At 45.8% G+C, this 25038-nt stretch overlaps 1 protein-coding gene across 1 annotated transcript in view; it reads right to left on the bottom strand.

The window, feature by feature from the left end:
• Positions 1 to 3289: 3289 nt before the first annotated feature.
• Positions 3290 to 25038, bottom strand: part of LOC109428802 (uncharacterized) — a 70959-nt gene continuing 49210 nt past the window's right edge. Inside the window, exons 2-6 of the mRNA XM_029878193.2 lie at positions 7225 to 8983; positions 6986 to 7157; positions 4132 to 4528; positions 3492 to 4063; positions 3290 to 3402 (exon numbers count right to left, since the gene is read on the bottom strand). Of these exons, the coding sequence (XP_029734053.2) occupies positions 3337 to 3402; positions 3492 to 4063; positions 4132 to 4528; positions 6986 to 7157; positions 7225 to 8954 (2937 nt within the window). The 5' untranslated portion in view covers positions 8955 to 8983 and the 3' untranslated portion in view covers positions 3290 to 3336. The remainder of the gene's footprint in view (positions 3403 to 3491; positions 4064 to 4131; positions 4529 to 6985; positions 7158 to 7224; positions 8984 to 25038) is intronic.

Here is a 25038-nt window from a genome sequence, read left to right as displayed (position 1 = left end):
TTGCGTAATGAACCATTACAGCACTGTTTTCAGTTTTGATCAACTTATTGATGCTTTCTGGACGCAGGTTTGAAAAATTGTGACAACTGCACAGTATAACCTGCTATGATCAGACTACCTCAATCATGACTATGAACATCAGTGTGCCGCCTGATGAAAAAGTTTTGTCAAAAACTATCCTCAAGTGGTAATTTATGAAGTTGCAAAAAACGTTGTACGCAACTCGGTGCAGAACTCGATTTTTACAGCACTCATCGTAATTATCCAACTCGGCAAGCCTCGTTGGATAAATGTACGGCTCGTGCTGTAAAAATCATCATTCTGCACCTTGTTGCGTAAACTAGGGTCTTGTACTATTTGGGCAGGTGTACCTATTTTGGGCACTTGCCGCTATAACTAAGTCAATTTCAAACCGATTGATTTGAAATTTTATATAGAGTTAGGCACGTATAGTATCTAACTCTGTACAAAAATTCAAATCAATCGGTTTGAAATCGACTTAGTTATAGCGGCAAGTGCCCAAAATAGGTACACCTGCCCAAATGGTACAATACCCTACTATTGTTAAACAGTTCATTCCATTATCTACTCTCGAATAAATAAGTATAGTTTAGACGCCTTCTCCTTATTCCCTGAATACGTTACAAGATCTATACTCGTAACAAAGCATCCTGCACGTTCATAACTTGGTGTGTTTTAGTAGACATAGATGATGAGTTCAACAATATATCATACAATTTAAAGCTGTTCTAGATTATCCAAACCATTCTGAAGCTGAAATATATGGTTTTCATTCGTAATGACATATCAATAAAAGTGCACTAATAGCAGCATTTATCTCATTTGATTCAAACATATAATACAAGTCGGGGGAGAAAAATTTCCAGTACATCAGCAATATTTTTTTATATTTATGTTTTTTTTTTTTTATATTTATGATTAAGGCCTCCAGATCTACACTCGTAACGCATCGGCTACACGTCAAACTCATTATAACGCGTTTTGGCAGTGATACTTGAATGTACATGTTAGAAGCTTTCCGGACTATTCTGAAAATGTGACATATGGCTGACATAGTTTTTTTCTGTAAATGTTGCAACTTAGAATTAGAAACATTCAAAGAAAATCTTGTAGATCATATCTAAACTATCTTAGACTGTATTGTAGCAAAGTGTCTGCCTATACCACTGGAGTAATCTGAAAAGCGGGATGTACTGTTGTTAGTGATCAGTTATTATCCTCTATGATGGGTTATTTCGCAAAAATAACGCAACTCTCCGACGGCAGCAAGCAGGATTCCGTGCCGGACGATCTTGTGTGGACCATTTTGTCACGCTCCATATGCATCCTGCAGAAAATCAAATGAATTCCAAGAGTCTCTCTACCTGGTGTTCATTGATTACGAAAAAGCTTCCGACCGTCTCAACCACGAAAAAATGTGGGAAGCCCTCAGGCGCAAGGGTGCCCCTGAAAAAATCATCGGCCTCATTGAAGCACAGTACAGGGCATTTTCGTGCAGAGTACTGCACAACGGTGTTTTGTCCGATCCCATCCGGGTCGTTGCTGGAGTGAGGCAAATCATAGATTGCTGTGGCAGCCCATTACCATGGAGCACCTAAATGACTTCAATCTGGCTGATGACGTTGCTGTCCTAGCTCAACGGCGCTCTAATATGCAGAGCAAGCTCGATGATCTTGCCAATCGCTCCTCAGCGGCAGGTCTTCAACGTCAACTAGACCAAATCGTTTAATGTAAAAACGGTCAACCCTTCCAGCTTTACGGTAGCTGGGCAATCAGTGGAGAATGTTGAAAGCTTCCAATATCTTGGAGATCGACATAAGTGCACGGATCATAAGTGCACGACCAATCGCTCCTCAGTGGCAGGTCTTACCATCAACGTCAACAAGACCAAATCGTTGGATGTAAAAACGGTCAATCCTTCCAGCTTTACGGTAGCTTGGCAATCAGTGGAGAATGTTGAAAGCTTCCAATATCTTGGTAGCCAAATGGCGGCACCCGGATCGACATAAGTGCACGGATCAAGAAGGCGAGGGCTGTTTTTGCGAGTTTAAGAATTGTATGTACAATCCAGGTGTGTATCAGTGGAGAACACTCAACGGCTGCAGGTCTTCATCAATAGATGCTTTTGGCAAGCTTGTGGTATATAATTCGTGCATGGAGGCCTCACAATTGGATCTCCAACGTGGAGCTCCATCGTCGATGTCATCAAAAGCCGATAGCGGCAGAAATTCGGGAGCGAAAGTGGAGGTGGGTCGACCACACTCTAAGCAGGGGCGGAAACGAAATTTGCAAGCAAGCGTTAGATTGGAACCCAGCAGGACATCGTAGCAGAGGCAGACCTCATGGCAAAGCTCATGGCGGCGCAGCCTCAACAACAAAATCAAGCATAGGGCAAAGCGATGGCTGGCAATCGCCCAAGATGGAGATCTTTCAATTCGGCCCTCTGCACCACCGTGGGTGCCCTGGACTGAAAGCAAGTAACACATGGGCCGGGACATTCGGCTTCAATTCTATTCGTGGGAAGGCGTGATCAGAGGTCAAATATTTTACCCTATGCACTAGCATTGCTAGTACATGGCATACTAGTTGTAATCTCGGTTTTCCGTATTATCCTTTGATTAATAGGATTCTACTTCATGAGCTTATCGTGAGGGCGAGCTCTTACCAGGAAGCCATTTCCAGGATGATGAGTTTTCATTCCGTAGGTATCCCAAAACTTGCTTGTTGGGTTGTTTCTTATTTGTTATATCGTATATTGTATATCGTGGAGTATAGGCTTCTCTGGCTGGTTCGTGATATGATAACCAAGTAATTTATCTTTGAGAAGCACTGTTTTACAATGAAGATATTGCTCATTACTACTCATTTTTTCTCTCCTTTTTGCGTAACATCCTAACTGAGACAAAACCTGCTTCCCAGCTTAGAGTGTTCTCATGATCTCTTTCGAAGTTATTGACTGAGAGCTTCTTTTACCAATGACCATCTTCTTCTTCTTCTTCTTCTTCTTTATGGCTTTACGTCCGCCAATGACCATGGTGCATGTGTATATCTCGTGACAGGCACGAATATACTCTCCCAAGGAAGCTAAAGAAATTACCTTTACGAAAAGTTCCTGGAGGCCGGACCGACCGAGAAACCCTCAGCATAGTTTTGTTGAATACCTCGCGCTTACCGCATCAGCTAGTAGAACGTACATGCACTTACTAAGATTTATTACCTAGTTCTTCAATGCGGAATGTGATAAGAATGACTGCCGTATACCAGGGGATACCCTTTAGGACAAAATTTTAATTATTTTATTGAAAACCAGTGCTTCTACGGGCTTTTGAAACTGCTTGATATGTCGTGCAGAAATATGTCTTGTCCATCCGTTGTCATTATCTGCAAAATAAAATAAGCAAAAGAGAAATAATTTATTGCTTTTAGTTATGTTTGTCTGGCATTGAGCGCCACCTCGAACCTACACCTACCATTTGTTTGTCTGTCGTGCCGAGCAGTCTGCGATTGCCGGCATCATGGGTTGTATCAATGTAATCACTTAAACAGCTCTGTTGGCCGGTTTTTAGGTCAATGAATCTCGCATTGCGTTCGGTTCCGACACAAAGGATGTGTCCTTGGCTGAGAAAGCGCATCCATGGATTCCTTTGATCTAGCTGTCTCAGGAAAAATAGCTGATTGTGGTACATATGAACCTGATCAGGGCTCCTTTGATCAAACCGCTGCTGGGCGATGCGTTGATTCTCACTAGAGTGGCTGCTTAGTGGTCGAAGGAGGCCGTCCGCGTGGCTACTGGCTTCATGGTACAACTTGCGCTCATTTTTCACGATATTCTGAATAGCGCAGGATTTGTTATTCAGAACAGGACTATGTTTCGTGGTTGACTGCGAATATTGCTGTCTTGCGTTGTGTTCTGTTAATGTGTTCAGAGGTGACAAGTTGTTGATATTTTTGTGGATTTTTAAAATCCTAACTGAATTATCCGATGATATCGTGAACATGAATCCATTCATTAAAGGGTGTTCCTTTAAACTTAAAGCGTGATCTAAAATCAAAACTTATTGTTATTAAAATCATATTCTGGGAAATGTTATTAGAGTTATTCGTATTTACCTAGATTTCTCAATACAAGTAAGCACTTTTGTTCCAAATAGTTAATCACAAGGATGTGTTGATCCAGCAATAAAACAGCTTTGTTGCGCCAAATTTGCATATCAGTAGTTGACCACAACTCTTTCCCTCTGAACTCGTCAGTTGTATCATTTTTAGAATTGAGTAAATCCTCTAGGCTGCCTTTTTGGAAATGATCTACTCTAGATTTGCGGGTGTTCATTGTAGACATAGGTCGTTGCATCATCGTGCGCAAGTTCATTAGGTTTTGCTGAATAAGTTGGAACTTGCCAGGGTGAAATACGGTGTTCAAATCACAATTATTGTCGTAGTCTGCAGAATGAATCACTTTTGATATGGACCACGTAATCAAGACTCCTGCTTCATATAGTGTAATTACCTAGAAGGAATATAGAAAAAACGTTGAATTCGTAACAAAAGCGACTAACTACAGTTTTGAGAATATATGGAATCAAAAAGATATTCGGTTTTCAGACGTAATAAGCCAGGTGGGTCACTGGATCAAGTCAGGTAAATCATATTTGATTATAGTACCCTCGAGACTTTCTTGATGAAACATTTTAATAGCGGATTCCTAGCGGAATCCCAGCGGAATTCCAGCAGATTCCCAGCGAAATTCCAGCAGTTCCCCAGCGGAATTCTAGTGGAATCTCAGCGAATTGCCAGCGGAATTCCGGCGAAAACCCAGCGGAATCACAGCTGCGGATTCCTAGCTGAATCCAAGCAGCAGATTCCTAGCTGAATCCAAGCAGCAGATTCCTAGCTGAATCCAAGCGAATTCCTAGCGGAATCCCAGCGGATTCCTAGAAGAATCCTAGCGGAATCCCAGCGGATTCCTAGTGGAATCCCAGCGGATTCCTAGCGGAATCCCAGCGGAATCCCAGCGAATTCCTAGCGGAATCCCAGCGGATTCCTAGCGGAATCCCAGCGGATTCCTAGCGGAATCCCAGCGGATTCCTAGCGGAATCCCAGCGGTTTCCTAGCGGAATCCCAGCGGATTCCTAGCGGAATCCCAGCGGATTCCTAGCGGAATCCCAGTGGATTCCTAGCGGAATCCCAGCGGATTCCTAGCGGAATCCCAGCGGATTCCTAGCGGAATCCAAGCGGATTCCTAGCGGAATCCCAGCGGATTCCTAGCGGAATCCCAGCGGATTCCTAGCGGAATCCCAGCGGATTCCTAGCGGAATCCCAGCGGATTCCTAGCGGAATCCCAGCGGATTCCTAGCGGAATCCCAGCGGATTCCTAGCGGAATCCCAGCGGATTCCTAGCGGAATCCCAGCGGATTCCTAGCGGAATCCCAGCTGATTCCTAGCGGAATCCCAGCGGATTCCTAGCGGAATCCCAGCGGATTCCTAGCGGAATCCCAGCGGATTCCTAGCGGAATCCCAGCGGATTCCTAGCGGAATCCCAGCAGATTCCTAGCGGAATCCCAGCAGATTCCTAGCGGAATCCTAGCGGAATCCCAGCAGATTCCTAGCGGAATCCCAGCAGATTCCTAGCGGAATCCCAGCAGATTCCTAGCGGAATCCCAGCGGATTCCTAGCGGAATCCCAGCGGATTCCTAGCGAAATCCCAGCGGATTCCCAGCGGAATCCCAGCGGATTCCTAGCGGAATCCCAGCGGATTCCTAGCGGAATCCCAGCGGATTCCTAGCGGAATCCCAGCGGATTCCTAGCGGAATCCCAGCGGATTCCTAGCGGAATCCCAGCGGATTCCTAGCGGAATCCCAGCGGATTCCTAGCGGAATCCCAGCGGATTCCTAGCGGAATCCCAGCGGATTCCTAGCGGAATCCCAGCGGATTCCTAGCGGAATCCCAGCGGATTCCTAGCGGAATCCCAGCGGATTCCTAGCGGAATCCCAGCGGATTCCTAGCGGAATCCCAGCGGATTCCTAGCGGAATCCCAGCGGATTCCTAGCGGAATCCCAGCGGATTCCTAGCGGAATCCCAGCGGATTCCTAGCGGAATCCCAGCGGATTCCTAGCGGAATCCCAGCGGATTCCTAGCGGAATCCCAGCGGATTCCTAGCGGAATCCCAGCGGATTCCTAGCGGAATCCCAGTGGATTCCTAGCGGAATCCCAGCGGATTCCTAGCGGAATCCCAGCGGATTCCTAGCGGAATCCCAGCGGATTCCTAGCGGAATCCCAGCGGATTTCTAGCGGAATCCCAGCGGATTCCTAGCGGAGCTCCAGCGGATTCCTAGCGGAATCCCTGCGGATTTCTAGTGGAATCCCGGCGGATTTCTAGCGGAATCCCAGCGGATTCCTAGCGAAATCCTAGCGGATTCCTAGCGGAATCCCAGCGAAATTCCCAGCAGAATCCCAGCAGAATCATAGTGGATTCTCAGCGGAGTTCCAGCGGATCCCCAGCGGAATTCTAGGGCTCCTCAAGGCATTCCAACCAGATTCTCAGCGGAATCCTAGTGGAGAGAATTCTGCTGAGAATTTGCTGGAAATCCTCTAGTTATCTTCTGGGTTTCAGTTGGGAATACGCTGGGAATTTGTTTGGATTCTCCTGACAAATCCGTTGAATTTCCCCTGAAGAATCTGCTGGTATTCCTCTGGGATTCTCTTGGTAATCCGTTTAAATTCTCCTGGGAATCCAAATTCAGCGGAATTCCAGTGATTTTTTAGTGGAATCCAATGAATTCCAGAGGATATACGCATACTGCGAAAACCTACCGGAATTCAAGCGGGTTCATAGATCCTAGATTTTAAGGTTGCAAAGAACCCCTGGTGATTGCCAGTGAAATCCCTAAGGAATCTTCGAAAATTCCAAGCGAATTACAATTGGATTTCCAGCGATTTGTTTGGTTTTCCAAAACCGGATACTAACCTGGTATGATGCTATACTATTGCCACCGGCTGACTGGTCGGATGACCGAACCGCCACAATGCTTCCATAGTGGCAATTTACATTATTGTCGTTTAGCTGGCTGCCAGCAATCAGTTGAAGTGGCGCTGCTTGCTCCTCATTATTATTCGCTATGTCCCAAAGGCACAATGTTCTAGAAAATGAATATGAAAAATCATTAGAACGATGTTGATGATGCTTTACTTGTTAAACCAGCTTACCCGTCGGTGGTTCCTCCCAAGATAATGGGACCAATTCGCTCGGTGCACACAATGATACTCCAGCACGAGAGAATTGCCGTGGGGCGGATGCAGTTTCTAGTATCCCACACGCTGATCACATACCTATGGTAGGACTTTTCCACATCACATTCATGAAACGTTAGTAGGATGTGGCGGGATTTGCTGTCGTAGTTTGCAGATGTTACTGTACTGTTCGCTAGCGTGGACTCCAGCTTTAGGTCTACCCTCTGATTCGTAGATTTATCACAGTTTTCTGTATTACGAATGAGAACGGCTTCTACAGCATGCAGTGACCTGTGCAAGAACGATCTTAGTTCGTCTAACTTGAAGTTCGATCTATTGGTTGGTTGGTTTTTATGGATGTGCTTTTGTCTGTTTAACTCTAGGTTAGCTAGAAAATCTGAAAATTCGTCGTTTCGCTCAGTTCGAGAACCTTCCACGTAGAAGTTTTCTTGACCGACTCCTAGCTTCTCTTCTGAATATTTGTCGGGGTTTGCCGTCATATTGTTCAGGCAGAATAGTGAGAATTGAGGAGGATATTGAACCCAAGCGGATTTTTGATGAATTCTTTCTGTTTGCGCATCACTACTGTGTGTGTCTGTTTCAGTTTGTGTGTAATTTTGAACATCCTTGGTCTTACCGTAATTCTTTAAGAATAACTCATACGGCACCGGTTGATCTTCGTACAATTCGAATGCCATCGTGTTGAACGATAGCTTTTCCAGTATGTCTGCATATCGTTTCTGCAGCAATTTTGTACTAGTTGAAGCTGAATGATTTTCAAACAATCCACTGTTCATACCAGAATCTGGTTGATTGTCATCTTGTTTTGGTTCTGCCATCAAGGAATTACCTTTTTCATTGACCGTCAGCAGACGCTTCATTTTCATTTCATAGTTCCCAGAATCCAACTTCTGCTCGTTGTTAGCTTGGGATTTGCCATGCTCTTCATCCGAGCTTGATGATGACTCCGAGACACTGGACGAGGAAGACCTTGATGAACAAGAACTTTTCGCAGATGCGGCTGTACAGGATGATTTCTTCGATGACCCAGATTCAAAATCAGATTCGTATGACTCGAATTCCGATTCGTATTTGTCATCGTCATCGGGTTCAGGCTCAGCCACGTGATGGGCAATTCTCTGGTTGGCACTTGATGACGAACTTGGTTTGTCGTTTTGAAATTGAATATCAAATGAAACCGGCGCTTTAGGGGGTTCTTTGCTTACGTCACTGGGAATATGAGGTATTGGCTTTAGTACCGTGACTTCCTCCGGTTTCAATGTTCGGGTTTTCGTCCGATCACGTGGCGTGGGCGCCTTCGGTTCCTCCGATGTTGGCTTTCGGCTGCTTGGTGGGGAATTGACGGTTACGTTAAAGTTTCCAGGTGTCGGTTTCTTTGGTTGAGGCACATTTCTGGTTGATGAAGCGGCTTGAAGTTGTTTCTTGAGCTGAGCTAGGCTAGCTTTGGGATTGGTTACTACACGTTGTTTGACCGCTTCGGTTTTGGGTTTTCTTTCTATTCTTGTTGCAGTTGGCTGTGTTGGTTGAGAAGTTGTTTTTTTTGTTGTATTTTGAGAAGTAGACTTGGGTGTTAGGTCAGTTTGCTTCTTTTTTGTATCTGGATTATCCTCTGGTTTTGGTGCAGATGGTGGAAGTCGTTTTGCCACAGTAGGTTTTTTAATTGGTTGAGTTGACGTTTTCTTCATGGTGATCCAATTGATACATTAATAAAAGCCTGTAAGTTTCATAAAAAAATATATTTATGTACGTGATTATTATCAAAGTTCATAAATATTCAAAGTATACGAACACATCCCAACAAACATTCTTGCTGTACAAGAGTGGAACAAACTACTCTTAAACAAACTATAACTTAAGAAACTGTTATTCAGCTAGTTCTGTTACATGGGATTGAAGTGAAAATACGTAGGGTGGGAAACAGAAAGAAAGGTTGAATTTAGTTTGGCCAAAACCGGATTGATGAAATTTTAATTTCACTCAAAAGTGATCATGCCACTGGTATCTATATCAGTATAACTCGAACAGCATATGAATCAAACAAGGAAAAATCTCTGACGAAAGTATTCGCAGCTTCAACTCTAACTGATTCCTTCATGGTACTTGAAAAAATAGCCTATGACTAAGAGAAGGAAGGGCAGGGAATGGCCAAATTGTTTGGGATAGGCAACTTTTTTTCTATCACAAAAAAAAAACAACAAGGGGCTGTCCATTAATTATTTAAGGGTTGATGAGGGGAGGGGGAATTTGAGAAATTTTACGTGCCATACAAAAATATTTGGATTTTCATACAAAAAATCTTACTAGGGATTGAGGGAGGTAGCTTGTGACGTCATTTTTTTTCCTTCTAACTAAACCATAGGGGGATAATCTGCTCAACAGACACCCTAACAGAAGGTTAGGGTAGTGCAGGTCTGAGGCCGTCTTCTACAACAAAAGTAAAAGCCAGGACTACTCTCTCCTCGTACCCACTAAACCATTCCTATGGTCGCCAAACCCTACGTCTCTCCGGAACCACCAAGAAGGTATTGCTTCAGAGAGGGGCTAGTGCACATCGCACCCACAAGGTTAGCTGCGTAGCCTGCAGCAACGAACATCGATGACTCGCTTTGGAGAGTCCATCACGGTAGCATGCTGGCACTTAGCCAGTTTCCCGAGTGGTCCTCGCCACTCCCTTTGTCCTCGGAAGGCGGGCAGGGTCAACCCCGCCCGCGCCCAACTGCTTTGCAGACATCAAGAACTGATGCCCACGTGCAACCCGATCTGATCTGCCCGTAAGGAAGGGTATCACTACCCTTCAGGCCCTATCAGATGCACCCGAAGGTTGCAGACAGCAGGGTCTCACCTACCCCGACCCTTGCCAGGGACCCCTTTCCAACCGCGGGCTCGGATCCAACCCAGTAGACCGACGCCACGACAGCACCGCTACCGGGACTTCCTCTCCGCGGCCACTTAATCGCTGTAAGGGTCGATCTCGACCGCAGGGCACCGGTATGACCTATGAAGCCGACTCCGAACCCCTGGACCACCTCTTGTACTGCATCTGGACTAGCCACTCTCCGAGTCCACGCGCCACCTCCTCTGTAGCTCCCAGACGATATGGGTGATAGCCGTTGAAATGGCGTTCCAGCCAAACTCATCCTTACACATCCTCTGGACCAAGTTGTCCGGGTTTGTGTCCTCCCCGCATGTGGCAAGCATGCGGTCACGCATTGTGCGAAAACGCGGGCACACGAACAAAACGTGTTCCGCCGTTTCCTCTAAATTGCACACTGGGCATTCGGGAGAATCCGCATGCCCGAAACGGTGCAGATACTGTCGGAAGCAACCATGACCTGTAAGGACCTGTGTCAGGTGGAATGTAACTTCCCCATGGCGCCTATTAATCCAACTATCTACCCTCGGTATCAACCTATGGGTCCACCTTCCTTTGGTGGAACTGTCCCACGCGCGCTGCCATTTGACCATAGAGGCCATCCTGACAGTCCTGCGTATGCCTCTGGTGCCGCGCATTTCGAAGCACTCCATGTCCTCACTGATAAGAATGCTGATAGGCACCATACCAGTAATGACGCAGAGAGCGTCGTGTGACACGGTACGGTATGCGCTCGCAACCCTTAGGCACATAAGCCTGTAAGTACTTTCCAGCTTCCGTCGGTAGGATTTAGTACTTAGCGCGGTGCCCCACGCCGGGCCGCCATACCTAAGTATGGACGTAGCAACACTAGCCAGAAGCTTGCGCTTACTGGCGTACACCGCAGAGCTATTGGACATCATCCGGGGCAGTGCCGCAATAGCTGTGGAGGCTCTTTTACAGGCATAATCGACGTGGCTACCGAAGGTAAGCTTATCGTCGATCATCACGCCCAAGTGTTTGACGGAGCGCTTTGACAGGATAGTACACTCTCCTACACTGATCTCCGCCTGCTGCTCCGACTTCAGGTTGTTAACAACCGTCACCTCTGTCTTGTGGTGAGCCAGCTCCAGTTTCCTGGACCGCATCCATGCCTCCACAACCTTGATCGAGTGGTTGGTAGTCAACTTTACCTCCTCGATCGTTTCACTGTAGACTTCGAGCGTAATGTCGTCGGCAAATCCGACAATCACCACTCCCACTGGGTACTCTAACCTCAACACCTCGTCGTACATGACATTCCATAACACCGGACCCAGGATGGAGCCTTGCGGGACTCCTGAGGTTATGTGAAAGCACCGCTTGTGACGTCATGCAACTTTCAATATGACATTGTAAGGCACGTCATCGAAAGCATCCTCAATATTCAAGAAATCACCCAAGTAAAAACTACGTTTAGGCCGGGGCCCGTGGCGTAGTGGCTACACGTTTGCTTCATAAGCAGATGGTCATGGGTTCGATCCCAACCCAGGCACTTTCGTCAGTTGCTCTTTTCCCCTGAGAGCAGCTGACACTGACCCTCTTCTGAGCCCATGGCTCCCGGATTCTTTGACATCGGCTAACGGCAACCCATAATGGACCCCCAATCGGATTGGAAACAGGAACAACCAACAGCCACACATCAACATCCTCGAGCTCATCAGTCTACTATGATAGGGTAGAAAGTGAAAGCAGAGCAGCGGCCACCAGTTCAATGTAGTACAATTAGAAATAGAATACATTTAGGCGCTGTACAAAATTATACACCGAGAAAAAATTCTACTCAATGACTGAGTTGGCCTTACTCAGAAATCTAAAAATCCTTTGTTTTCTTACTCAGTTTCGGCTAAAAGTGGGACAACCCATTGGCAATGGGTTGTCCCACTTTTAAGGCCTTTTACGGCATCATCAGCATCGGCAGCCATGTTGGATATGTGGCTCGAAATTTCGAAGTGATAATTCTCTGCCACCAAAGCGAATATCCGTATGAAAAAGTATTATCCTATATGCTCACTCGCAGTGATTGCGATGATGCTTTTTCTGCTGCATTGCTGCAGAATTGACAGTTTTTTATCACTTCAAAACCGCGAGGCAAACAATCATTGAAAAGCTAAAAGTCAATGATTCGTTTGAAAGCTGAGTGATGCATCATGACACCTTAACGGAAACTGAGTAAGAAAACAAAGGATTTTTGGATTTATGAGTAAGACCAACTCAGACACTGAGTAGAAATTTTTCCCTGTGTATGTACAGCTTCCAATTGGAATCGCTCACGCAGTGCCCTAGTGGACAATAGAGCTGTAAATTAGGCTAAGTGATTAAAAAAAAACTACGTTTGAGCGAGTGCTTTCTTGAAAACGTATACAACTTTTTGTGAAAGAGTCACTGTGGACATCCCAAATTGGGAGGCATGTGAGTTGACATGAATAGGCATGTCAGTCAGACGAACATCACAGATGTGATTATCGAAAATGCGTTTCAAGCATTTCAGAAGGAACGAGGTAACCTGATAAATCTGGAACTCATTCCTTCTTATAAAACGCACGCACTCTTTCGAGATAAACTATTAAGTAATTTCACGCCATGAAAATACCCAGTAGAAAACTACAAGAGTTCAAAACATGTATGAAATACTCAAATCCCTCTGGAGAAAAATAGGACAATACCCCATTTGCTCCTGGAGATTGGAAGTAAGCAGGGCTTTTTAGTGCTCACTAAATCGATTCTATAGCTACCATCCTCGGGGCAGAAGCTGGAGATTCGTAGCCATATAAAAGACTGGTTTATCCGACTATATTTTGAACTTGAATAGATCAGAATTCCATTATTTAGGAATACCTTTTGCGGTCCGCACAGACCGTAGAGGACAAACTTCTTTTAAAGCAATAGTTATGGTATACCACAATGAAGGGCGTTGTAGTAACAAAACCACAATGAAAGTCTCTTGGAGTAGCAATGGAAGCGAGTTATCTATAAAATGTGGTCGCAATCAATTAGTACAGGTTCCCCAGTTTGTTGAACAGGAACGCATGAATACGCACCCTACGAAAATGAGCTTTTTGAAGTAAAGACACTTGGGTTACATACACTTTTTACGCTGAAAATTGATCTCAGAATTCCTAGCCGTTGCTATTACCCAAACTAGACAGGATTACACTCTTCACAATCACAGCACAAAAACGACAAACCAAATCGGTGTCAATTAAAAAACGCCAATGGCGAAAACGCATTAAGCGAAACCATATACAGTAGACGTTCGGTCGGTGCAAACGGTTTAACTGCAATGCTTTTTAACTGCAAGTCCGGTAAGTGCAACAAATTTGCAGTTATCGCACCGTCAAACGTCAAAACCGTGCGCCATGTTAGCCCTAATGAACAGTCGAATGAATTTTTCGCTCATTTTACGTCAATTGATGGCTTGTTGACACTGTCAGGCGTTGCAGTTATCGGATTTTCGTTCGCTAAGTGAAACGTAAACATGTTGCAGTTATCGAACGTCTACTGTACCTAGTTTTTTTTTTTATTATAGAGGGTTTCGCCTCTTACTGCCCCGGATGCATAAATGTCACATGTTACAATAGAAAAACACTAGAAAAATGCATTTGAAGTTTCAAAATAAACTTTGCCTCTTGTCGCATTTGTTTGACGTTAACACAATTCAATTGAGCATGAGCATGAGCATGAGCATGATTGACCGCCCGCGGTTGCTCCTCTGTTATTGCAAGGACAACTGCATTTACACAAAGAACCAACAGATGATGCTTGGGATTAGCTTTTTCTTCATTGTGTAAATGCTGGAATCCCAATACTTTTCAATAAGCAATACCAGCGCCGGCCGCGTCCGAATGCAGGTCAATTGAGGAAAGGGAAGGAAGTGATGACGTGATTCTCGCTTAGGCCAATAACCGAGGAATTCTCTGCGTTAGTACGAGAAATCACTAGGAGTTTGGACAGGGGAAATGGAGATGTGTTGAGGATTTTGTCGTGGTAAACGCGTGTAATGTTTTGATTCGCGATTAATAATGCGCTCGCGAAGAAATACCCTTCTAAACCTTGGACGACGAACGCGATATTTTGTGCCTCAAAACTCACCCTACATAAGTTATTCATTCGCAACTAAGGAGAACACAATGCTAAACACCGACGCATCTGTAGTTTGCGTTTCCTCGCGAGACAATGCTGAACGCGATCAATTCACAAGTATTAACAAAACAACACGTGATAAATAAATCAGAAAGATCTTACCGCATGGTTCGCCGTCTATCTTTTACCGACCCTCTCTTTTTCCAGAAATTCATGCAACCTTTATTTGAGTCAAAACATTTATTCATTTGGACTAAAATATTACACCGAAGATGACGAACCATTCAAATTGTTGTGTTCATGCAAAAAATGAAAGGAAATTATTTATTATCAACTAAATGTGCATTTGGAACTAGCGCCGACACATGACGTGACGAACTTTTCAATATTTGTTAGATAAATACACAAACACCAGAGCAGAATTGTATAAATCCTTTAGCATTAATTATAATTATTATTATTGTTATGATAAAATGGAAAGAGCTCACCAATTACCATCCTTCGAAGTGTCCAGTGCGTATGTGCTACAGCATCTTCCACTAATTGGCCTCTTCTCCGAAATCACACTGAACCGCTATAACTACACACGGGGACGACGATGTGGACATTCAAATTGACGACGACGACGACGCAGCCGGTCCGAATAAAAAAAAAAAACGGCCTCTTCACTTTGCCTCAAAAATCACACTAAACCGCCCCGTACGAAGATGAGCACAGCCAAATCTGCGACGACGACGACGCGGCAGCCCCAAATGAAAAAAAAATGGCCTCTTCACTTTGCCTCCAAAATCACGCAGATGAGCACAGTCAAATAGGCGACGACGACGGACGATCCGAATGAAAACGCGGCCTGTACACTTTGCCTCCAAAAACTCCGTTTGACGTTAACACAATTCAATTATTGAAATATATACACTCCCGATCAAAAGTTTGGCGTCACTGCCTCAAAAACATGTCATATTTTTAGGCCCATTTCTCTGCCAATTTGCGCTCAATTTCAAAACCCTAGGTTTCATTCAATAGATAATAAGTCAAAGAAACTTTGAACATGATTTAAAAGAAACTTTTTCAAAAATATTTGTATGTTAACTTAACCAAAAGTGGCCAAATTTTCTAAAAAATGAACATAAACTCACGGCAGTGTCGCTGGAAATTGGGTCGACCAAATTTTAAGATGAGAGTGGTAATATAACCCATTTTCTATTAGCTTTCAACTGCTTTTTACAGAACTCAGCTAAAAAATCTAGAAAAAAAGTTATTAAGTAAATTAACTCTTCATGACACCGACCAAAAGTTTGGGGTCACCCCTCAATGTGATGTATCAGACAAAAGTTTGGGGTCCCTTTCGTAAAACATGGAAAAGTGATTTGATGATATCTTCGTCATCTATAGTTCAATTTTAATTCTTTTCTTTTAGAGAAAAAGTTGCCTATCCCCAACATTTTGGCCACCCCCTGAATTTGCCCTTGCTTTTTAATTAATTAGATCAATATTCGGCCAAACGAGGCACGGTAAAGGCTGGGTATGCTGCGCAATTCAGATCCCATTGTGATCCACTAGCCTCTGCCCAGCAACTCCTAACCCTACCTCCACGCGGTACCGGCCGGAAACTATGAGCAACCTTAGGGAAGATCGGGTAACCAACCCCGGTGGGAACTTTGGTCGTAGGCTGACAGGGAAGGGGGGGTTTTCTTCGGCAAACCTGAGCGTCTGTTCTCCAGGAGGAGCGACTCACAACAGCGTCTGATCCCCATGTTAGGGGCGGCTGATCTACGTCCGAGTGCCAGGGAAGGACTCTAAGCACAACTGTGCACTATGATCCTCCGGAAAGTAGGGGGTTGGTGTCAGGCCCTACGAGCTAGCCGTAAAAACCATTGTGACGGAAAATCAGCAACAGAATAATACGAACCGAGACCAACGGCAACGACCCCAGCGAACAAAAAGGACTTGCGAATTGGAAACTCGGTACGTGGAACTGTCGATCTCTCAACTTCATTGGGAGCACCCGCATACTCGCCGATCTACTGAAGGACCGCGGGTTCGGCATCGTAGCGCTGCAGGAGGTGTGTTGGACAGGATCCACGGTGCGAACGTTTAGAGGTAATCATACCATCTACCAGAGCTGCGGCAACACACGCGAGCTGGGAACAGCTTTCATCGTGATGGGTGATATGCAGAGGCGCGTGATCGGTTGGTGGCTGATTGGCGAAAGAATGTGCAGGTTGAGGATCAAGGGCCGATTCTTCAACCTCAGCATAATAAACGTGCACAGCCCACACTCTGGAAGTACTGATGATGACAAGGACGCATTTTACGCGCAGCTTGAACGCGAGTACGACCGCTGCCCAAGCCAAGACGTCAAGATCATCATAGGTGATTTGAACGCTCAGTTAGGCCAGGAGGAGGAATTCAGACCGACGATTGGTAAGTTTAGCGCCCACCAGCAAACGAACGAAAACGGCCTACGACTCGTTGATTTCGCCGCCTCCAAAAATATGGCCATACGTAGCACCTTTTTCCAACACAGCCTCCCTTATCGTTACACCTGGAGATCACCACAGCAGACGGAATCTCAAATCGACCACGTTCTGATTGACGGACGGCACTTCTCCGACATTATCGACGTCAGGACCTATCGCGGCGCCAACATCGACTCCGACCACTATCTGGTGATGGTCAAACTGCGCCCAAAACTCTCCGTCATCAACAATGTACGGTACCGGCGACCGCCACGGTACAACCTAGAGCGACTGAAGCAACCGGATGTCGCCTCAGCATACGCGCAGAATCTCGAAGCCGCGTTGCCAGACGAGGGCGAGCTCGATGAGGCTCCTCTGGAGGACTGCTGGAGTACAGTGAAAGCAGCCATCAACGACGCAGCCGAGAGCACCATCGGGTACGTGGAACGGAATCGACGGAACGAATGGTTCGACGAAGAGTGCAGAACGGTTTTGGAGGAGAAGAACGCAGCGAGGGCGGTAATGCTGCAGCAAGGGACTCGACAGAACGTGGAACGTTACAAACAGAAGCGGAAACAGCAGACCCGCCTCTTTCGGGAGAAAAAGCGCCGCCTGGAAGAAGCGGAGTGTGAAGAAATGGAACTGCTGTGCCGTTCCCAAGAAACACGGAAGTTCTATCAGAAGCTCAACGCATCCCGCAACGGCTTCGTGCCGCGAGCCGAAATATGCAGGGATAAAGACGGAGGCCTCTTGACGGACGGACGTGAGGTGATCGAAAGGTGGAAGCAGCACTTCGATCAGCACCTGAACGGCGTGGAGAACGTAGGCACGGGAGCCCACGGCAATGGAAGGAACGACGACGCCAGTGCAGCGGAGGACGGAAATGAACCAACTCTCACGCTGAGGGAAGTTAAGGATGCCATTCACCAGCTCCAAACCAACAAAGAAGCTGGTAAGGATGGTAACGCAGCTGAACTCATCAAGATGGGCCCAGAAAAGTTGGCCACCTGTCTGCATCGGCTGATAGTCAGGATCTGGGAAACCGAACAGCTACCGGAGGAGTGGAAGGAAGGGGTAAACTGCCCCATTCACAAGAAAGGCGACCATTTGGAATGTGAGAACTTCAGGGCGATCACTATTTTGAATGCTGCCTACAAAGTGCTATCCCAGATCATCTTCCGTCGTCTGTCACCTAAAACAAATGAGTTCGTGGGAAGTTATCAAGTTGTCGACGGCCGGTCGACAACGGACCAGATCTTTACCGTACGGCAAATCCTCCAGAAATGCCGTGGACGATAGTATCGACCGCGCAGAGCTATGGAGAATAATGGACGAAAACGGCTTTCCTGGGAAGCTGACTAGACTGATTAAAGCAACGATGGATGGTGTGCAAAACTGCGTAAGGGTTTCGGGTGAACTATCCAGTTCATTCGTATCTCGCCGGAGACTGCGACAAGGTGACGGACTCTCATGTCTACTCTTCAACATCGCGCTGGAAGGTGTGATGCGACGAGCCGGGCTCAACAGCCGGGGAACGATTTTCACAAAATCCGGTCAATTTGTGTGCTTTGCGGACGACATGGACATTATCGCTAGAACATTTGGAACGGTGGCAGAACAGCTCACCCGCCTGAAACGCGAAGCAGCAAAGGTCGGACTGGTGGTGAATGCCTCAAAAACAAAGTACATGCTGGTAGGCGGAACCGAATACGACCGGATCCGTCTGGGTAGTAATGTTACGATAGACGGGGATACTTTCGAGGTGGTGGAGGAATTCGTCTGCCTCGGATCCTTACTGACGGCTGACAACAACGTGAGCCGTGAAATTCGGAGGCGCATCATCAGCGGAAGTCGGGCCTACTACGGGCTCCAGAAGAAACTGCGGTTGAAAAAGATTCACCCACGCACCAAATGCACCATGTACAAAACGCTAATAAGACCGGTGATCCTCTACGTGCACGAGACATGGACCATGCTCGAGGAGGACCTACAAGCACTCGGAGTTTTCGAGCGACGCGTGCTAAGAACGATCTTCGGCGGTGTGCAGGAGAACGGTGTGTGGCGGAGAAGGATGAACCACGAGCTCGCTGCACTTTACGGCGAACCCAGCATCCAGAAGGTGGCCAAAGCCGGAAGGATACGGTGGACAGGGCATGTTGCAAGAATGCCGGACAAAAACCCCGCAAAGCTGGTGTTTGCAACGGATCCGGTTGGCACAAGAAGGCGTGGAGCGCAGAGAGCACGATGGGCGGACCAGGTGGAGCGTGACTTGGCGAGCATTGGGCGCGACCGAGGATGGAGAGCGGCAGCCACAAACCGAGTATTGTGGCGTACTATTGTTGATTATGTATTGTCTTAATGATGTTGAACAAATAAATGTATGTATTCGGCCAAACGACATTCGGTCAAAGGCATTACTAAACTGCTTAGTAGGAAAGTTAAGCCAAGAATAAAAAGAATAGTTTGTATTATTTATGAGGATGACGTGACTTCTCTCCTGAATCGAACACTGGCTACTGAATCATCAATTTTATAATAAAGTGGAACGATTATTAATTATGGATGATTAATAATTATAGTTTTTGATAGCTGTGTTGAAAGAATCGAAACGAATGAAGAACACATTTTGCTCAACGGTACGCTTTTAATTGTCGAAATAGAGTCGTTTAAAAAAGCTATGGAATGCATTGAAAATCGTCATTCCGCAGTTAAGCATGACAATGCACTTTTTCGGTTTTGAACGTTTGTTACGTGTCGATGGACCCTCTCTCGTTTGTTTTCAAGCCCCATCTCACATGAGGAACAATTTTCGCATTTTTGGATACATTATAGGTAGGTCTGTGGTACACCTAACGCCCAATGGAGGAATTCAAAACGAAACGGAAGATCATTTTTCACTGCCATCCATGGTGGATCACCGCAGACCACGCTTTTCGATTCAAATTGAGTAACGCTTAAGAAACGCTTACGCGCCAAACCTTTGGAGTGTTCTCTCGTACATACGTTTTATTCGACGATGCATCAACGAGCCAAATTTCCTTTTATTGCTTTAGTATGTGCCGTTCCGTGCTCGAAAACGAACCATTAATGTATTATGTAACCTTCTCTTTCTTTAATGTGAATATGTATAATCCTTTCATTACTTTGTTTATTACAAAAATGAGCCAAGGTCAACGAGTGGAAAAGGAAAGGAATTTTCGAAACCGTTGTTGAAAGTAGGATATTTAGGGCACTTATAGGATCGCGGCCACAGAATGGAGCGAAGACGAAAGAGAGCTTGAAATTAACGCTATGTCAATCATCACAATTAGCCTTGACGAAATGTGCGCAGACTGCTCATAACTCTGCACAACAAGTTGGTTGTGTTTTTGATACTCGATTTATTGTACAGCTGAAACACTTGGCTGAACCTTTCGTTGCACCAGACCAGAGGGTGCCAAAATTTGATGCAACTTAGTGCAATTTTATGTGGAAACTGCTTTGAAGCATGACATGCGCTGGGCCAAATTGGGTTAACATTGAGACGAAACCAGACAATTTGCTTCTCGTTACATTTCTTCTGAGTGCTGCAAGCAATTTGGATTGACTGGGCAATGAACTTTGCAGTTTTTGCTACATAATACCAAAAATACGGCTAATTATGGCTATTAATTATAGTCAAAAGGTCTGAGATGATCTTGGAGGGAATTTGGCTGAGCACACATTCACAAAAAATCTGTGTGTAAATCACTACGTAGAAAGATGTACGGTCATTCGACCGAGGGTCGTTTGGTCAAAAGCCTTTAGGTAAAATTGTCTTTAGATCTAAAGGCTTGTCTATAGATCACTAGGTGTGAGATAGGTTAAACAGCTTTAGCCCTTGATCTGAATTTTAGTTCTGAACTTTAATAAGTCTCCCATTTTCATCCTATGAAAAACAAAGGATTGAAGTGCTGTTTGTTTTGTTTCTTATTTTGTATTTTTTGTTAGAAATGAGCAGTTTTTGGTTTTAGTTTATCTGTATTAACGAGATTTTTAGCCCTAGGCTAGTTCATCTCGGGACCCACGCTTTACTTCCCTTCCGAAGGAAGAACTCACATTTTGTGAGTTTGTCGGGAGTGGGATTCGATCCCAGGTCCTCGGCGTGAAAGTCAAGTGTTCTAACCATCCAACCAGGTCCGCTCCACTAGAAATGAGCACGCATGAAACCAAAAAGAACGGAATCAATCGGTGCCGCTTGTTCTCGAATAGAATGAATTTGGGAGCCTAAGATTACATATGGCAAACCATGTTTGCCCCCCCCCCTTAAAATTGGCGCCTATGGTTGTTTGCGATCTATCTGCTGTGGTGATCTCCGCAGGTGTAACGATAAAAGATGTAGTGTTGAAAAAAGGTGCTACATTGTGGCGTTACCACGAATATTTCAAATAGAAAATGAACTAATAAATGAAGTTGTACAAAATATGATATAGTCCACTGAATTACCCCCTGTAAATATTCCACTCTCATTGAGTGAAATCGAATTAGAGTTTATGTGTTCATTTGCTCCACTCCGCATACCAAAAACAGAATGAGTGCCCTGTGTAATTCTGGTGCCGAGCGTAGAGCGACAGCCAAATTAGAAGTCAAGCGTGTGCTTCGGGCATCGACCGGGGTTCAAGTATCGTTGACCCCTCAATTCTTTTATTGATGTTCGGGAGGGATACGAGTTGATTGATCGGGTCTTCAGAGGAAAATGGAATGCTTTCTCCGGACGGGTAGAGAAAATGGTGTGTGTGAAGGCGATTTTTGACCTTCGCGAAATTCCACTTCGTGGATTTCGCGTAATTTCCGGCGACGAAGATTTTCATATCTCGCGCCTATTCTGAGGATCCTAGAACTTGACTCGTCCACTTCGTTCTGGACTGCGGAAGAGGCGAGATCGGTCCCAGTAAAGTTCCGCGCCGTGGTGTGATAGATCAGGTGAACACGAAGAAACGTGAAATTACTTTGAAGTTTTCTAATTTAGATTTTCTCCCAAATTCCCTCAGTTAGCAAGTTAGGCAAACGTTTAGTGCCTTAGTGCGTTGTGCGATAAGGCGGTTATTTAGTGCGTGCGTAGAACCCTGGATGCGACAGGTAAATCTGGTGTACCATTCTGTGTGCTATTGTGCAAATAAGTCACGTGCCGTGCAACGGTATTTTTTGAATAGGTTCGTGGCAAGTTGCGAGGCCCGTCACACCACACCATCAAGTTAGCGACCGTTTTCGACCCCGCTTTCCAGCCTCGAAGTTTGGCCCGGCGATACACGTGGGCCGGAGAGGGCAGCGTCCGTCAATACCGCGCCCTTGGCAGGGCGGCAACAGCGAAGTCCGGTTTCGTATCGGCAACCATACCGTGAGTAGAGTGAAGGAGTGAAGTTTACGTGAAGGAAAAGTTTCGAAGCGACCAGGACTGGTTTCGAACCGGAGTCCCCCGCGTGAGGAGCACGCTCGCTACCTCGACGCCACCGCTGGTGACGACCAGTGGATCGACGGCTGTATCCCGTCGGAAGACCACGAACCTCGTGTGAGGCGCCGTTGAGCACGGCCACTGCATGATCCCGTAGCAGAAGGAGCAGGAGTCACCGCGTGTCAACCACGTGACCCGCCGCAGTAGCAACAAGCGACCGCCGATGCCTCCACACAAGTAACGTTACAAACCGTGAGTACTCTTTTTTCTTTCCCATGCGCATGGTGAATTTCGCCTCTAGTCTGGTCAAACCGCTAGCGTGGCCCCACCGATCTTTTTCCCCGCGCCCTATCGTTCGCCCGCTTATGCGAAGTAGTTGGCTGCTATAAAATTGCACGTTTTTTTTTGCAAATAAACACCGAAAGTCGCACCGCACATTAAATGAATTAACCGCACGAAAAAGAGAAGAGAGAGAATAGAAGCTAGAGGGAATGAGAGTTTAGCTAGGCCTAGTGTGTAAGATTGTATCGATAAAGTAGAATTAAATTGTGGTAAATATAGAGAGAAATGAATTTGGGATAGATGTGGAATTGGTATTTTCGATGCGTAAGAATAAATGAGTAGTTTGGGCAAAGTGGCGTTGAGTCGTTTTTTTAGTGGGAGAAATTTGAAGAGGTAGATGTAGAAGGGATTTCCCGTTTCCGGTCGTTTTTTTCAGTCTTTAGGTCATTTTCTGGGGAGGTTGGCCCTGAATCCAACCAAAGGGACATTTCTTCAATCGAACGAAGATCGTTCGAGGTGTTTGGGTCTTGTTTTCCCGTGATGATAACCGTCGCGAGCCTTACTTTGTCGCCGGCGAAAATCAATTTCACGTAAACCAATTTCTTTATTTGCACGACTTCGGTCGTGAGGCATTTCGTTTCCCTGATCAGCCAGCTCGTTTCCCGCCCATTCATTTGGGAAAACTTGAACCCTACCCTGAAGGGTCTCAATAAGGTCGGGCAGCCATCAATCTCGGTAAGTGGTCTCCCTCGGGAGTGGCGCTTAAGCCATTTTTACTTGTCACCGGGAAACTCGCAAGGCTGTCGGGTTACAACATATGGCTGTGTTATAGGGCACCACATTTAATTCTCTCATTCTCTTTCACTCTTACAGAAACTTTGTAAACGACAAGGCCAAGAAACGTCTAAATCTAATACAAAATCACAACAATACCTAAAATAAGGCTAGGGAGTCCGTCCACGCTCTTTTCTTTTCATTTGCTTCTCGAGAGCCGAAGTGCCGTGACGGGTTACGGTTTTGGCTCCTCTTGTTTTCGCTCTATCGCGGCTTTGGCGTTCCTTCACTACTCTATATTCCTCCAGGTGTCATATGTGATCCACTGCATTCTCAGAGTGCGTAATTCACCCAAAATGATTCTCGCCGGTGGCTATGAAGATGTTCTTGATATCGCTCCATTGATCTTCTATGCTTACACCTTTCGGAATATCCGCAGCCAGCAGTGCTTCAGCTCCTCGATGAGGGACCATTTAATCGCAGCGTCTTACAGTCGGCATGTGTTGAACCGGCGCCCGATTTTCTGCTCCTGTCTATGGATCCTAGCAATGCCCAGCCGGATCTTGCCAATTAGGAGATGATGGTCAGACGCAATGTCGGCGCTACGTTCGTTCCACACGTCAAGAAGGCTTCGTCTCCATTTTCGGCCGATGCAGATGTGGTCGATTTGGTATTCTGTGATGCCATCACAGGAAATCCATGTCCTACATGGGAAAAGAGCTCTCCGTTCTCGCTCATCCTTCCGAGACTATGATGTCCCATAAAAAGTTCGTAGTCCGAGTTGTCGGAATCAAGCTTCATGTTAATGTTAGCCATGATGGTCACTTGATCTCACTTTTTGGAATCTTATCCATGACAGCATTTAGTTGGCTGTTAACGTTATTTTTGTCTTGCAATTCGGCAGCATTAGTTAGCGTGTAACATTGTATCATATGGCAAGAATTCGAACCCGTGCTCAGAACCTGGCCACAGTTATCCACTTATTAATTGGTTCCCACTTCATGAGCACGGCGTGAGCGTGAGCGCTAAGCAGGAAACCAACTCCACGGTGACGAGGGGCGTGTTCACCGTGTAGGCCAGAGTATAGTAAAATTTGATCCGACGCCAATCTGTGTTCTCCAAAGTTTGACCATCGGACTTAGCTCAGTTTAAGGGTCTCAAGCATCTTACGCTAGTTGTATAAGTTTACCTTGCTTAATAGAGTTAATACATTCAAGGTTCCAATTCGTGTCCATTGCTTCCCGCTAAAAGTCGTTTCGTTTTCAATTTCTGTAGCGGTTTTTGGGCTCCGGGAACAATAGGTTGTTAGCCTAAGGTCCCATATTTACCGAGGTGGGGATGCCACCTTAGAATTAGCTTCCGGTGGAGGAGCATTTCATACTCAGCTACTGGATGCCAGAACAAATGCTGTTTGAGCCGCACCTCCTTGGTGAATAGACACTCGGGACGTACCTCCTCAATCTAGCTGAAGTTATAAGGACAATAGTCCACTTTCAACTAAGCGGCATTCGCAAGAAAGGTGACCATTTGGAATGTGAGAACTTCAGAGCGATCACAATTTTGAATGCTGCCTACAAAGGGCTATCCCACATCATCTTCCGTCGTCTGTCACCCAAAATTAATGAGTTCGAAGAAAGTCATCAAGCCGGCTTCAACGACGGTCGGTTGACATCGGAACAAATCTTCGCCGTACGGCAAATTCTCCACAAATGCCGTGAATACCAGGTCCCAACGCATCGCCTGTTCATCGACTTCGAAGCGGTCGACCGCACAGAGCTATGGAAAATCATGGGCGAAAACGGCTTTCCTGGGAACCTGACTAGATTGATTAAAGCAACTGTTCGGACCGGTGGCAGAAACACTAGATTTTT

Source organism: Aedes albopictus, chromosome 3, assembly GCF_035046485.1.
Source record: "Aedes albopictus strain Foshan chromosome 3, AalbF5, whole genome shotgun sequence".
Lineage (NCBI taxonomy): Eukaryota > Metazoa > Arthropoda > Insecta > Diptera > Culicidae > Aedes > Aedes albopictus.
The sequence above is the reverse complement of the archived record's forward strand: the minus strand, read 5'-3'. Positions and strand labels throughout refer to the sequence as shown.